Genomic DNA, 13,181 nt, shown 5'->3' with positions numbered 1-13,181 from the left:
GTGGATAGAAGTCAGTGTTGGAAAAGAATTGGGATTCTGTCTTTGAAGACTTGGTCTGGGCTCCCCTCCCCAGCAGGGCGGTCAGGTCGGAGCAGGTCAGGATGGATGGATCCTAAAGCCATCCACACTCCTTGCTTCTAGAGGCCTGCAGCATCACTGGCCTCCAGTCTTAGCTCTCAGCCAGGCGTTACATGAACATAGGAGAAAGGCAGTTGTTTTGAGTCGCAGCTGTCTGTTGGGATGGCATGAAAGGATGGCGATGAAGAGAGAAGTCTCATAACAAGTTGCGTGCCCATGAAGGTGCTTGGGCTGAGATTTGTCACTGTTTTTTAAGATGCTTGGTTGAAGTTACTGCAACCTGCTTTTCCAGAGTTGGGTACTTTTCTCTGAAGACACTTACGTTAACATTTTCCAGCACTGCTGAAGAATGGGTTGTAAGATGTTCATTATACATAATTTTGGGTGTTTAAAACTCAGACTAGTCATGGACCTCATCTCCAGAGTCAGTGGGATGAAAGGGACACCCCTGGGTAGTCATTGAGGCCTTATTTTTTTGAGGGGATCTCATGTAAGAATGGGCTGAATCTTTTTTCAGAGATGTTCCTTTTTTTCTTCCCTCACTCTTTCTCTTCAGGGAGGAAGCACCCTGAGTTTGCATGGTCTAGGTTAAGTAAAGCGAATCATTGCCTCTTTCTAAAGTGGGACGTGTGGAACTGAGACATTCATGAGTGGTAGATGTGTTTGAAAACCTGTTCTGTGTCACAGAGATCCGTGCTCAGAGAATGAATTAAATTTCTCTGCAGAGTCAGCCCAAGAGCCGTGTTGACTCCACTTAAATGATGACCAGACGTTGCCCTAAACATGGGGTTAAATAGAGGATAGAGGACCCTTATGCTAGCCTTTAGCTCACAGTTTCGTTCAGAAATAACTCTAAGCAGAAGTCTGCAAAGAAGGAAATACAATTACGGACCACTGTGCATGGGAACCTCACAGCTCCTCTGAAGACAAGGAAATGAGCTTGAGGACTTGCTGTGTCTTTTCCATCTGTAGTTTCTGTGATATGTTTCTATGGCTGCATACATCAGTGTCAAGGTTTGGACACTGTCCAGTGAGCAGCTGGACTTCAAGGGCTATGGAGAGAGTGAAGCAATTGCAGGAATGCTTGAGAACAGGTCTTTATGCCTGATGTGGGAGGTGGGAGAAGGCCAGCAGATCCCCAAACAGATTCTTATGGCAAACCTCAAGGATTTTCTGCACTTACAGTCTCTTGTTTGTGGCTTTTTGCTGCAGATCCACCATCAAAGGAAAACCCTTATGAAGACATTGAGACCAACAGCCGCTGTTTGGGGAAGAAATGCGTCCTGACCTTCCCAGCATCCCCCACCTCTTCAGTACCTGGGACTCCCACTAAGGTACTTCGATTCAAGTGGCCACCTCTCCTGCTCCAGGGGTCTTTGGGTCCTGTGTGGAGCAGTGGAGTTTTGCAACTGACTTTGATATTGTTAGGTTTTTTTTTTCGCCACTGACTTGGGTACCATTAGGATTTTTTTCCTTTCTGTCTTTACCACTGGTCAGAGTGTGGTGTGACAGAAGAGGATGTATTGCCCTTTAGCAAGGTAAAAACACTATTCCCTTCTACAAATGGTTTCTTGGCTTGCATTCTTTTTCACACCAGAGCTGCCTTCCCCTGGTACTTTGCATCCGCTGTGCAGCAAGGAGCAATTGGATTGAAAGGGGCTAAATTATGTGACGTTACACTGGGATTTTATGCAGCTGCAATACAAGACTGGTGTGACAAACAAATGGGAAGAAATCCTCAATCCATTTTTTATGCAGATGTATCCTCAGCAAACTGTACCGTGGCCCTGTCCTCTGAGCAATTTCTGCAACAAATGTGTAGCAAGAAAAGAGCAGCTTTTGAGTTTTAGCATGTTCATGTATGTGAGGAGTACATTAGTGACAGCAACAGATACAAAACGGGAATCCAGAAATGGGTGTGCTCGTGACATGAGGTGGTTTGGATTTAGGAATTAGCTCTGAATGCACAGAAAAATCCCAGTACACTTCTTGTGAACGGCCTAGAGCACTGGCAGAGGGGCTGCACTGGCAGAGCTGAGAGTGAAAACTAGCTGCTGTGTCTTGGCCCCGTACCTGTACTGGGACAAAAGCAGAGTACTAAATTTCTTCCAGATACTGAACAATGAGGGCAGGAAAGCTCCTCCCCCCCTTCTTCAAAGAGGGCATTTAAGTGCTTGGGTAATCAAGCCCTGCAGTTGTCTTGGCTTAGTGTCTGTGGGCTGTAGGCAGTCTGTCTGTGCTGACGCCAAGATGCGTCTGCAAACCACTCCCTTAGGATGCCTCTTTTGCTAACTACTGTAATGCCACTCCCCTGTTTAGGGAGCCTGTCCAAAAAGGATGTCCCCACCAGCAGGACAGCTTACAGATTTGTTCCATTTTCCTCCGTGGCAGTGAAACCAAAAGAAGAGGTAAAGCACATCTTGCTCCGAGCTCACTGAGGCCAGCCCTGCTCTCAGTTTCCTGAGCTGTTTCGGCCGGTTCCTGTTCTCTATTTTAGATAGTCCAAGCCTGGAGCCGCAGGGGCAATGTTAGAGCACAAATCATCTTGGCAGAGCAGGTAGTAGGGATCTAAACATGGTTTTCCTGACCGAAGGGTTTTCCCATGCTCTCCAAGCTGCAGCTATTATTAAAGTTGTTAGCCAACATTTTCAGAAGTCTGACATGCATTTCTTGATGTGTTGCTCTTTTCCAACCAGCTTAATCAGCAACTGAGGTTTTTCCAAATAATTCAGCGCTTCAAAGAGAAAATTGTCCTGCAGTTCTGAATCCATTCTTGTTACTAGTGAGCTCTAGAGCAGTGTAAGTCTGTATGGGAGTGTTGGGATGAAGTTGATTTTGCTCAGACAGCTTTTCAATCGCTTGGCATCATACTGTGTAAGTGGCACTGCAGTGTTACACAGAAACATCTTTCACCCTAGATACAGTTCCCAGCAGGACAGTTAGTGAAGAGTTGAAGGGGAGCAATTATGTTACGTTACGGTGCTTTGACATCCCAAAGCTGTGATCTGCTTCAGTCAGAGAAGTTCTGCAGCTCTCTTGGCAGCTGACTGGTTTGCAGTGGCAGTGTGAATCACACTGGAGAGCCTGCCCAGGCTGGGGTCTGGACGGACTTCCAGCAGTGGCTTATATCACTAGTGCAGGATGAGATTCTTCAACGTGAAGACTCTTCGAAGATTCGTTTCAACGTGTGACTTCTCTGTAGGTGGTAAGCATTTTTGTGAGTTGTGCGTCTTCTGCCAAGCCATCCAGCAGCACCTGAGCTAGCCTGAATGGATGCATCAGTCTGGTTAATGCCTCTTCTGGGTATGTCTGATGCAGGCAGACCATTGTGCTACCTCAGCTACAGCACTGGCATGACTTGTTCAGGATTAGCTTGGATACCTCCCACCTACAGTTCCTAGTGCCCTGTAGAGATAGCATTTGAGAGTGCATACTCAGTGCCCAGAAAAGGGGCAGCTTAACCATATCGTAACTGCTGGGAAATTGTCAGAGGAGACAAAAAAAAGTTCTTACTGAGCACCTTTGTGGTGAGAAGTGGTTTGCCCTCCTTTATCTAGAGCTGAGCTCTCTGCTTCTCTGCTGCTGTCCTTGGTCAGAGATTTTAAGAACTTATTTTTTTGGTACTTAAATATCTCCTGGTGTGCTCCCACTGAACTTGCTTAGGAGGAAACCAGTCTCCGTAATTGTCTATCGTGACAATTTTCTTGTACCCTCCTCTGAAATATTTAATTCTTGCCCCTGTAAGAGACAGAATACTGACCATGCTTTTCATCTGGCCTCACTGCTTCTCTTTTCCTCCTGGCCATCTGCTCCTTATCCCAAATGTTTGTGGCTGGCTGGTTGGTTAGTCTTGTCCTGTTTACAGTCCCAGCCTCTGGATTGCACAAGTCCTGGGAGTATTTTCACACTAGAGTAAGGCTTCTTGACCAAACCCTGGGTTTGTGTTATGTTCCGAAATGAGTGTGGGCTGGTTAAATTGCTGGTCAAAATAGTTCTGGCCTAGCCTGGCAGCTGGACACGTTCCTTGTGTGTGCAGGAATATGTGAGCATTCTCAGAAGTTAGCCGGCTTTGCCAGCTGAGTGGTGTGGATTCCCCACTGGCTCTACTGCCATGACAGTGTTAGCAATGAAGCAAAGGTACATTTGAGGTGCTGTCTTCACTCGTTCCTTCTCCTCCATTTCCAGTTGCTTTCCAAGCCCATTTTTTTCCGACAAAACTCAGAGCGGCGGAGTTTCAAACTGCCAGATATACGGAAACTGAGCCGCGATGGAACTGGGTCGCCATCCAAAATCAGCCCTCCCTCAACCCCCAGCAGTCCAGACGACACCTTCTTCTCCTTGGGAGACCCTCAGAATGGCAAGAGGAGAAGGAAGATTCCCAAGGTAAATCTTGGCTTTTCTCTTTTTTGCTTAGCTTCTTCCAGGCAGGAATGGAAGTATGTTTTCAGTGTGAGAGAATATTTTCTACAGTTTCCAGTGCAGCATCCCTGCAGTATAGCCCTTGTTCTGGCACTTGACCTGGCTTATGTTTAACTCCGTTTGTGTCTGGAGGGGAAGGTGCACAAACATCTCTGCAAGTTTTTCCATCTGAGATATCATGATTGTCAGGAGAGATTAAAAAAAAAAAGAGAGAAAAAATGCAGTTTCATTTTTGGATAAAAGCTGATGCTTGTTGGGGAGGAAAAAGCAAGGAATATCTCTGGGAAAAAAAAAAAAAAGAGCGCATCTTAGTTCCTCCTTTGCTTGAAAGGTGGGACAATCAGAAATGTGTCATCTTGGTGCTCCCTCCTGGCAACCTGTTGTTCTTCGTTAGCTCTCATGCATGCATTGGCTGTTTCTAATCCAATGTAAGGTGTGATTGTAAGTGAATAATGAAAAAAATGACATTTGAGTGACAAGACGTGTTGTCATTAGTGAAGGGCATTTTCTAGAGCGACATCTTCTACCTTGTATTTTGATACAGCATGACTCTGTTTTAATCCTATTTTCTTTCAGATCTAGCAGGAAGTGTATTCAGTCCAAACGAGGTTTGGCAGCAGGCTATCTATTGAACATTTCAAAAACACAGTTATAAAAACAAAGTTTCTTGTCCCAGTCTTTGCAGGACAAGCAAAGACTACCAGGGCCCGTCTGTGGTGATTTTTTTCTGAACCCACAGTTTTCATTTGGGGAAAAAGGCATGTGTTTGTTTATCCTCTTTATTTCTTGGTTGCCAGATCTGTGTTCATATTTGCATATATGGTTTTTGAATGCCCTCTCTGTATACCTCAGCTCTCCAGGAATGAGCCAAAGACTACAAATGTTTTGGGTTTTCTTTCTTATTATTTCTACACCTTTGTGCATGTGCTTGAGCTCTGTCAGTGTTTTCACACAAACATTTGTGTCAGCTCAAGGGAAGGTTATGAGTACGTATTTACTGGGCAGTGCCCCTGAGCAGTATTGCAGAGCAAGCTCAGAACAGAAATTCACTGTATCAGTGGCAAGGTTGACCTGAGACTTGAGCTGGGGAGCTGGATGGAAGATACACTTCCATATCAGAGCATCCCACCTCTTATTTAAAAAAATTGGATTGATCCCTTGACCAAGTCTGTTGGTGGATCACCTTTTCCACACTGCCGGTCTTACCATGATCTCTCAGAACGTGTGTGCAGGGGTCCCAAGCTTTCTGGAATAAATCTGAATGCTGTGGCTGTATCGTGCTGTCTCTGCCTGGGACCTTGACAAGGAGGCAGCTCAGCTTGAGGAGGCTTGGGGAAGCCTGGCATGGTCCTTCACAACTCCTCACCCTTCGGGAAGGAATAGGGAGCCCAGAGGCACTGGGTGAGCTACTAAGCCCAGCTGTGCCTGACACTGAAATGTCCTTTCTCCTGGTCAGCTGGGAGACCAGGTATTAAAGGATTTGCAAAGCCAAACCACTGATATAAAATACTTAAGTGTTTTTGCCCCCCACCCATCTCAAATTCTTTAGCATTCCCTGTGTCCTGTGTTTCCCCATGCCTGGTATGGAGGTTTCCCAAGCACATCCCAGTGCATATGTTAAGGGCATAAAGATGTTAAAGGTTTCTCTCATCCTCCAGCCAGTTTTCTGCTTTCAAGCCTGCAGAACAAGGCAGGTTCCCAAGGGTTACCCTCTGGTGCTCCCTGGAGAGTTGACCATGGTAGGGAGAGGCCCAGGTGGGTGCCAGCAAGCTCGTACAGCCACAGACTGTGGAAGCACATTAAGGCCTGGCCTTTCATCAGGGCTTGTTGCCTTGGGCTCCTGCCATGCCAGCACAACTGTGCTGCATCTGTGCCAGAGTGAGCATGGCCACTGGTAACACAAGTATCTAGACCATCAGGTGAAGTGTTTCAGTATAGCCAGGATTGGGAAACAGAGCTCTTTTCATGAAATTCTAACCTTCTTTCTTGCCTGGCGAGGAAAATAACCTTTTTTTTTGTTTGTGTGTTTGCTAAGCAGCTTGTGTTGAAAATCAATGCCATTTATGAGGCACGGAGGGGAAAGAAACGTGTCAAGAGACTATCGCAGTCTACAGAGAGCAATTCAGGGAAAGGTAAAGGAACTTTGAATCATCGTACATCTAAGACTTTTTGAGGACCTAGATTTTAGGCTGACTTGGTCGTTCATGTGATGTTTTTCAGTGCTTCTTCCAGTCCAGTGTGAGACTGAGTTGGGGCTTCCACCTCTTCTTTTGGAAAGATAAAGGTTGTTCCACTGCCCAAGGGCCTTTCATGACAAGGCACTTTTTTGTTTTTCTCGCTTCGTTTTCATTTCATGGCTTTATATGATAACCTCATAGGTCGCACCAAAAATGCCTCCACTTTTTGATGTTTATTTCTGGAACTGGCTAGAAGCTTTTGAGAAGAATGTTCTGTCCAAAGAATCTGATTTGTTGAGATCAAAATATTCTGTGGGAATGTGTTACTTTAATGAACTGTCCAACAGAAGATAGTAGAGTTTTGAAACAGTCCTGTTTTCGTCAACATCCCAATAAATAAATAGCCTCAGTTGGGAATCAGGGTTTGTAGACTATTGGCTGTAGGACCATCTCCATCATCTCAAGATTAAGACTTTCAGCTTCTCATTGCCAATCAACAGCTTACCAAAAGTGTTCAGGTACTTCAAAGCAATTGTTTATAAATATCTAATCTGTGCAAAACTTTAAATTACGTCTTTCCAACACAGTAGTTTTTTTCTAAAACACCCCAATTTCCAGTGAAAGGTGGCCTCCAGCTCTGTTTGTTTCCCACAACTACTCGTTACTGCTTGTCCTGTACATAAATACATAATGTCCTGTACATACATAAAACAGGTGGGTGGGTGTGTTTATATGAACCTTCTCCATTTTTTATACTCCTCTCTGAAGCATCTGAGGCATCGACAAAAACAGGCTATCGGATGATATAGGTCCTGCGTCTGATTCATTCCAGCAGTTGTAGGGATTTTTGTTTGTTTGTTTTTGCCCCTTGTCCTACTTTTTGTTTGTTTTTACCCCTTGACTACTGCGTATGAATCAGTACTTTGCTTTCATGTTGTGCTTATACAGATGTGGATGAAATACTGCTCTGTCATTTTATTCTTTATGCAACTTAGGGCTGTGCAAAATTGATTTTGTTGCATTTTTTTTGGGTTCCCTGAATGAGTGGGAAAATACTGAGGTTGGTAAGTTAAATGTCTGTGGGTGTATGCATCCTTGAAACATATGAGGCCCTTGAGATCTGTATTGTCTTCCCCCTGAAATTGTTAGGCCTGGCTTTCTCATGTCAGCGACAAGAAATGCACAGTTATAAATAGGCTTTACTTACTTCATCTTCCCCTTTCTTATTTTCTAGTTACAGATGAAAACAGTGAATCAGACAGTGATACTGAAGAGAAACTGAAAGGTAAGGCAAATGTGTGAAGAGAGCCAATAGCTCCTGATAAACTCTTCTTTGAGTTCCTGGGTCAAGTTTTCTCCTCTGTGTTTTGCCTTTGGAGTAAGAGCTTGTTTCCACTCAAAACACAGTGAGAAGACAAAGATCTGGAAACTGCAGAAGAAAATCCAGGAGCAGAGGACTTTAGGAATCCAAAACAAACATCTGCTCCAATTGCCATCAAAGCTCTTTGCACTGCCTTTCATAGGAGCTTTCCACGGCTTGTATGGTGTGGAAGTAAAACGAGGTTTTTCTGAGTGCACAGTCATAAATGTGTGAACAGGCTGACAGAGGCAGTATTGCAGTGGGACAGGATGTTCACAGTAGGACAGGGTGTTCACTAACCCCACTACTCGTTTATTAAGGGAGAAAACCCACCAGCCATACTGGCTAGCTAGGGAAATGGAATTGCACTGTATGATTTATTGCTAACTAAACTCTTCTGCATTGGCTGAGTTGAGATAAAGTGCTGCATTCTTTGTTTTGCTCCAGTAGAGCTGATATAGGGTATACTGGTCTCCATAATTCTCTTCTCAAAACTTCTTGTATGGGTAATTACCCTTGTGACATGCTGGTGGCATTACAATCTCTTGAGAATTTATATGGTGAATTAAAAATCCTGATGAAGTTGGAATACAAAATTGAAACTCCTTCACAATCCAGTTTCCTGATTGACATTCACACCTGATCGGGGTAGCAGGTCAGTTCTCAAGCTGAAAAGAGTTAAAAGCAGCAGTTTCCACTTTGTGTTCACCACAGCATATTGTGCTTAGGAGTGCTCACCCTTACCCTCTTCCAGTTTTTTAGAACAGAAACCTCAGCCTGAGTTCCCTCTCATGTTTGGTTGTACTTCCCACATAAGAACTACTGGAAAATCTGGAAATCTTTGGTCTGTACTGCTGCGTTAGCAAGATCAAGGTGAAAATCGCTTCCCCTGCCTGCCTTTTGACAGGTTCTCAGGCTATCCTAGAGATAGAGAGAAAGGGTTTGTGCCCAGATTGCACAGGAATTGCATCCACAATTGCTTTGAAACATGGTGTTATGAAATACAGCGCACGTTCAGTTGTAGCTGAGAAAGACAGTGTAGATATGGCCAAGAAGACTCAAGCTCTTGTCTGTTCCCACTTGCCACAGTGAATCATGTGCAACACCATCACCTTGTTTCTGTGTAGGATGTCTAACTGCAGCTGGGAGCTTACAATGGAGGGGATGATTCAGATGGTCAGAGGTCACCTCAGATCAAACAGCACTGGACTCTGGACGATATCCAGATCCAATCCTGGATCTGAGCGTGCAAAAAGCCTGCGTGTCTAGATAAGTGTGAACGGGGGCTCTGGCACTTGCTGTTTGCTCTAGCTAAACCTGTATTTTGCTTTCTGCCTTGTTGAACTGTGGACTTTCCTATTTTTGAATAGAAAAAGGAGATGATTTTAGCAAGTATCTTTTATTTGGGACTTTTCAGTTTTGTATGTTGTACTTAACAGACCAAACACACCAGCCAGTTACCGCTGCTTAGCAAGTCACTGTACATGAGCTGAGACACAGTAAATCATCAGACGCCAGTCATCAGACTGCATGTCAGAGCCAGAAGTACTGACCCTTGGGAAGGAAAAATGTTTAGAGACAAACTCTGCCATGATGACAGCAGTACAATCCTGGTATCTTTAGTAGGTTGCATGGAATATAAACAATGCAGAGCTTGAGTGAGATTTTCAGAAGCACTCAGCATTACTGTGACACAGCTCCTTTTGAAGTCCCCGGTAAAACAGAGGCCACTTCTGGAAGCTTTTGAAGAATTACAGCCTTAAAGCAAATGGTGTAATAGCTGATGAGAGAAAGGAGTCTAAGTCATTTTTCCAGGGCTTTAACTGTCCTGGAATTGTGTCACTCTGATTTAAGAAGCACCTTAAGATTGCTTTAAGTTATATTGTCTGGAACAGTCCGTGACTACTTGACCAGACAAAAGGTCAAGAAGTATGTACCATCCCCCAGAAAGCTCTGTCTCCAAGCAGATGTGTTGTGTAGTTGGAGTTTCTGCAGTACCTCTGTGGTTGTCGTTTCTGTCAAAAATGTTGCATTACCACCCGCATTAGCGAAAAGCACTTTGTGAGAATGTGCTGTAGCCTCTGCTTGTAGTTAATTCTCTCTTTCTTTTGTAGTAGGGCTAAGGGAGACTCATGGAGATTTAATTTGAGATGCAGCTGTAAAACAAAGCAGGGGGAAGGTCTTAGGGAATCTCATCTGGTCTCTTCCCAGCAGGCAGCTTTTCATTACTTTCCATGCTGGAATGTTTATTGTCCCACAGCTCATATGTGTTGCAGTTATGGCTTGCTTGGCAGTTTTTCTTGTTTTCCTATTGTCTTGGGAGAACTTGTAGAAACACAGTCCTGAGAGATTCGCTTTAGGCAGAGGAAGGTCTGTCATGAGCCGGCCTTTTTCGTTTGCACCTCTTCTCTTGCTTTTTGTTGTTGGCCTGCAGCCCAGCACATGTTACCGAAGCTGGGGGTCCCCAGCATTACTCAGCCGGGGGAGCCCTAGGCTGACCCACGTGCTGGTCTTGTAAAACTGTGGAGATTGCTACCCCCAGCCTCCTCTGAGCAAAGGTGATCGATCACCTAACTGTGCTGTCTTCAAAAGGCACATAAATGAGTGCTAGGATGAATGCCCAGGTATTATCTGTTCTGCTGTGTCCCGCATGGATCTCAGTTTGGCTTGTCTTCAGCTGCAAAAGCCATCTATGAAATACTTGTGCTGCCAGAGCTCTTCAGGGTGGTGATACTAACAAGATTATGTCCCATCTCTGTCAATATTTATAGTGCAGCTTACAAATGGTGCCTGCCTCTTGCTCAGCCACTGACAAAACAAACACAGTGAGGTGGTTTGAGTTTATCTGTAAGTCTCTGCAAAGCCCTGTCGGTGCTCTTTACAAAGAGCTAGTCAAAGTGACAAACTCTAATCTTTTTCTTTGTAGCTCACAGCCAGCGCCTGGTCCATGTGAAATCTCGCCTGAAACAAACCCCGCGGTACCAAACCTTGGAACGGGACCTGATCGAGTATCAAGAGAGGCAGCTGTTCGAGTACTTTGTTGTGGTGTCGTTGCACAAGAAGCAGGCTGGAGCCACCTACGTCCCTGAAGTTACCCAGCAGTTCCCACTGAAGGTGTGGTGCCTGTCGGGAAGCTCTGGCTGCTGTGTCTCAGAGTGCGTGGTGAATTGCGCTGCTGGAGGAGAAGCCACAGCTTCTCTGCCAGCTGCGTGTTGTATCAGAAACCCCTCTGCTGTGGCATTGTTCAGTGAGACAGAAGACAGAGGGGCTGCAGCAACCCCCTGAGAATTGTTATGACATTCCTCACTGTTGAAAGAGCAGCTGATTCAGATCTTTTGCTGCTCTTGGCTATGACTTTTATGTAGCTATTCCTTTCTCCCCCATTTATTTTTTCTTTAAGGAAAACCGACACTTGGGAGAAGATGTGTTCTTAAAGGGAAGGCACAGCTTTCACCAACAGTTTAGCTGAAAACAGGGAATGAGAGAAACAGAGAGCCAATGTGACAGCACGTTTGTAAATGCAGTGTAACCAGAGTTCCCCCCAGACTTCAGTACTCTTGTCCCTTGCTGGAAGGTGTGTCCCAGCCTGGAGGCACAGTTGAGCACAGGGGCAGGTGTTGCAGACACAGGGCTTGGTGGAATCGGGGGTGCAAAGTTAATTTAAGATATCTAAAGATTAGGTGAGCCAGAATCACAGAAATTTTAATATCTTCCAGGCAGAAGCTTAGCCTCTGTCATCACCTCTTCATTTGTCACAGGAAAAATATTTGAAGTCATTCCATCCCCACATGACTAATTGGAAACATTCCTTCTCTCTGTTCTCTGCTAGCTTGAACGCTCGTTCAAATTCATGCGTGAGGCAGAAGATCAGTTGAAAGCTATTCCCCAGTTTTGCTTTCCTGATGCAAAGGACTGGGCCCCCATCCATCAGTTTGCCAGGTAAGTACTGTACTTTGTGGCTCATGAGAGATGGATTTATGTATCGAGCTAATTAAATATGAGGGCTGTTATGGTAGAAGGTTGGGCAGAGCCCTGGGAGGGGTGTATTGGAAATGCAAAAAGATTGTGGGCTTAATGGGTTCATCTGTATGTCAGAGACTTTGTACGTGGGTGACATTCTGGTTTCTTTTCATTCTGGTTTTTCTTTCTGCAGTGAGACGTTCTCATTTGTCCTGACAGGGGAAGATGGAAGCAGGCGTTTTGGATACTGTAGGAGGCTGCTGGTAATTACCCCTTCTTTTTCTTCTAGCAGAAGAGGTGCGACCTTCTGTGGGGTTGTTGTTACTGCTACCTGTTGTGGAAAGTAGAAAGCTGCTGCTCTTCTCTTCAAGTGTGGAAAGGGTGGTAGCAGAACAGCTTTGTTCTCTTCTACTCTGCTCAGTGAGTGCTAAGGTCCCTCTCTGAATGCCATCCTCCAGCGCAGACATGGTTCTTTTGCCTTTTCCTTACACCAATGCTTAACGTTATGATCACAGACTGTTGCTTCACCACTAAGCTGGACGTAGGGTTTCTCTCCCTTAGGTTTACATAGCTAATAAACAGTTGACTAAACCTGGACCTGTAGGCTCAGAGTTGTCTCTGTAGAGCAGTTTACTCTGTCTTGGCCATTTGACTTAGGAAGGTTTGGATCATATCATGGGTGTACCCACTTCTGCCCTGTTTTAGTGAGCTGTAGAACTAAAGAGACCAGTCACTCTATCTGTGCAGTAGTTACAACTCTGATATTTTCTTGGTGTTCTCTGTGTGTGTGTATTTGTGTTTGTCTTGAAAGCCCAGTGGGAAAGGGAAGCGTCTCCCAGAAGTTTACTGCATTGTGAGTCGCCTCGGATGCTTCAATCTCTTCTCTAAGGTGAGAGGGGAGAGAGAGGGAATTTGTGCAGTAGGCCAAAAGAGACCCAAAAATAAAGTCAACGGAAGAATGGAAATAAGGGAAGGTGATGCCAGAAGAAAGGGCCTGAAATGGTGTTGGCAAGGCAACTGCATGCTAATTCCAGAACCTAGCAAAAATACAGTTAAAAGGAAAAAATAGATTGTCAGCTGTTGCCTTACTCCTTCAGCAGAACTACCAGCACACAAGCGCTCAGAGGTTAAAAGGTGGAGTCCTGATGCTGAGAAACACGGGGAGCTTGCAAAGTGTAAGCCTTCCA

General features: G+C 45.0%; 1 protein-coding gene across 4 annotated transcripts in view; it reads left to right on the top strand.

Annotated features, from left to right (window-relative positions):
• DENND2A (DENN domain containing 2A) overlaps window positions 1–13,181 on the top strand; it is a 58,669-nt gene that overhangs the window by 28,699 nt on the left and 16,789 nt on the right. For all 4 annotated transcript variants that reach the window (XM_040560968.1, XM_040560947.1, XM_040560939.1 and 1 more), the window contains exons 5-12: window positions 1,291–1,412; window positions 4,264–4,461; window positions 6,536–6,629; window positions 7,909–7,959; window positions 10,961–11,148; window positions 11,864–11,973; window positions 12,188–12,257; window positions 12,806–12,883. In XM_040560968.1, coding sequence (XP_040416902.1) covers window positions 1,291–1,412; window positions 4,264–4,461; window positions 6,536–6,629; window positions 7,909–7,959; window positions 10,961–11,148; window positions 11,864–11,973; window positions 12,188–12,257; window positions 12,806–12,883 — 911 coding nt within the window. The remainder of the gene's footprint in view (window positions 1–1,290; window positions 1,413–4,263; window positions 4,462–6,535; window positions 6,630–7,908; window positions 7,960–10,960; window positions 11,149–11,863; window positions 11,974–12,187; window positions 12,258–12,805; window positions 12,884–13,181) is intronic.

This window comes from Cygnus olor, chromosome 1 (genome assembly GCF_009769625.2).
Source record: "Cygnus olor isolate bCygOlo1 chromosome 1, bCygOlo1.pri.v2, whole genome shotgun sequence".
NCBI classification, from domain to species: Eukaryota; Metazoa; Chordata; class Aves; order Anseriformes; family Anatidae; genus Cygnus; species Cygnus olor.
Note: the sequence above shows the minus strand (reverse complement) of the source record. Positions and strands in the feature narration are given on the sequence as shown.